Here is a 1712-nt window from a genome sequence, read left to right as displayed (position 1 = left end):
CTGCCCCCCTTCTTCCTTTTCCGCCCCCCCCCCCCCCCTTTAGAAAAACCTGCTGAGGTTACAAAACAGCTGGAGGATAAAACATCAGCAGCGGGGCAGGACATCAGCCTGTGCTGCGAATTGTCAAAACCTGATGTGAGCGTCAGGTGGTGCAAGGACGGGAAAGCAATCCGAAAAAGCCAGAAATATGACTTGTACCAGGAGGGAACACAGGCCGTTCTGATCATCCGTGACTCCACGGTCAAGGACAGTGGGGAGTACACCTGTGAGGCAGAGGGCTCTAAAACAAAAGCCAGGATCACAGTGCAAGGTCAGTTGCATGTGGAGGAGTGGGTACGTATAGAAGCTGGGGTGAATATCTACAGCCTGAGGGAGTGGTCTTCTACCTCCCTCAACAATTTTCAGTTTTCAAAAAAAAGTTATGGATTAAGAGCTTTTTTAAAAAATCTCTGAAAGAAACCCTTGTAGATACCGAAGAATCTCATGTGCCATGCAAAATTGGCAATTTGAATTAGTCTTTTTTGAATATGGCCAATCAAAACTCTCTGCAGTCTGCAAGATGAGACCTCGCCAGTACCTGTACAACAGCATTAAACCTTTCTGGAAATATTTTACCTGCTATGTCTTGTGACAGGAGGTGGACCTGGTGATCTTAGATCCATTCCATCTGACAGGATGAGAGAAAACAGCCTCAAGGTGTGACAGAGGAGCTCTAGGTTGGGTATTAGAAACAATCTCTTCCCCATTGTGGTTGTCCGGGCCTGTCCCAGGCTGCCCAGGCAGTGGTGGAGTCCCCGTCCCTGGAGGGGTTTAACAGGCGTGTCGATGGGGTGCTGAGGGACGGGGGTCAGTGATGAATTGGTAGGATTAGGCTGACAGTTGGACTTAATGATCTTAAGGGTCTTTTTCAACCTAAATGATTCTGTGGTTCTGTATTCTGGGACTCTACAAGTGGGGCAGTGGGGATTCAAGACCACCCTGTTCACTCAGGACTTGTTTGGGTAACAAATCTGTCCCTGTCTCTATTTTCTTTTTTTTTTTTTTCTTCCTTCCAGAAAAACCTAATTATTTTGTCAAGGAACTTTCAGATCTGAAAGTCGATGAAAGTGGAACAGCAGTTTTTACGTGCCAGAGCGAGAGAGCTGCATCCTCTGTGGTCTGGAGGAAAGGCATAGCTGAACTCAGGGCCAGCAGGAAGTATGAGCTCACACAGACAGGACAGGTCCTCCAGCTGACCATAAAAAACCTGGAGAAGAGCGACAGTGACACTTACACCTGCGACATCGGTGATGCCCAGTCCCGAGCCAAGCTGGTTGTGCAAGGTGCGTGATGGTACCTCCCGTTTCTCCAGTAGGAAACATAAGCGTAGGCAGGTCTGTTCCTCAGGGTATGGGTAGCGGTTCCATCCAATGAGAGGATGGGTGAATGAGCAGTCGGGGGGTCTTGAAGTGCTTAATGTCCCTCTGAACTTGAGAGGTGAGGGTAGGCACAACAGTCACCAGCTGAAGATATTAACCCAGCAGCTTTTATTTGATGCTACAGGCAGCGAATGAGCTGTGGTGGCCAATGCTGAGGATGCTGCAGGCAATAAATGAGCTGTGGTGGCCAATGCTGAGGATGCTACAGGCAGTAAATGAGCTGTGGTGGCCAATGTTCATGATGCTACAGGCAGTAAATGAGCTGTGGTGGGCACTGGCTAACACAGGGCAGGG

General features: G+C 48.9%; 1 protein-coding gene across 1 annotated transcript in view; it reads left to right on the top strand.

Moving 5' to 3' along the window:
* The window catches only part of LOC104492130 (obscurin-like), a gene marked incomplete at both ends in the record, with an annotated part of 9512 nt that extends 8190 nt beyond the window's left edge, over positions 1–1322 (top strand). Inside the window, 2 exons of the mRNA XM_010134641.1 lie at positions 44–310; positions 1056–1322. Coding sequence (XP_010132943.1) covers positions 44–310; positions 1056–1322 — 534 coding nt within the window. The remainder of the gene's footprint in view (positions 1–43; positions 311–1055) is intronic.
* Between the last annotated feature and the right edge of the window lie 390 nt (positions 1323–1712).

The sequence above is a fragment of the Buceros rhinoceros genome, unplaced genomic scaffold (assembly GCF_000710305.1).
Source record: "Buceros rhinoceros silvestris isolate BGI_N320 unplaced genomic scaffold, ASM71030v1 scaffold17744, whole genome shotgun sequence".
In the NCBI taxonomy this organism is placed as follows: Eukaryota; Metazoa; Chordata; class Aves; order Bucerotiformes; family Bucerotidae; genus Buceros; species Buceros rhinoceros.
This window is presented reverse-complemented; position numbering and strand designations above follow the sequence as displayed.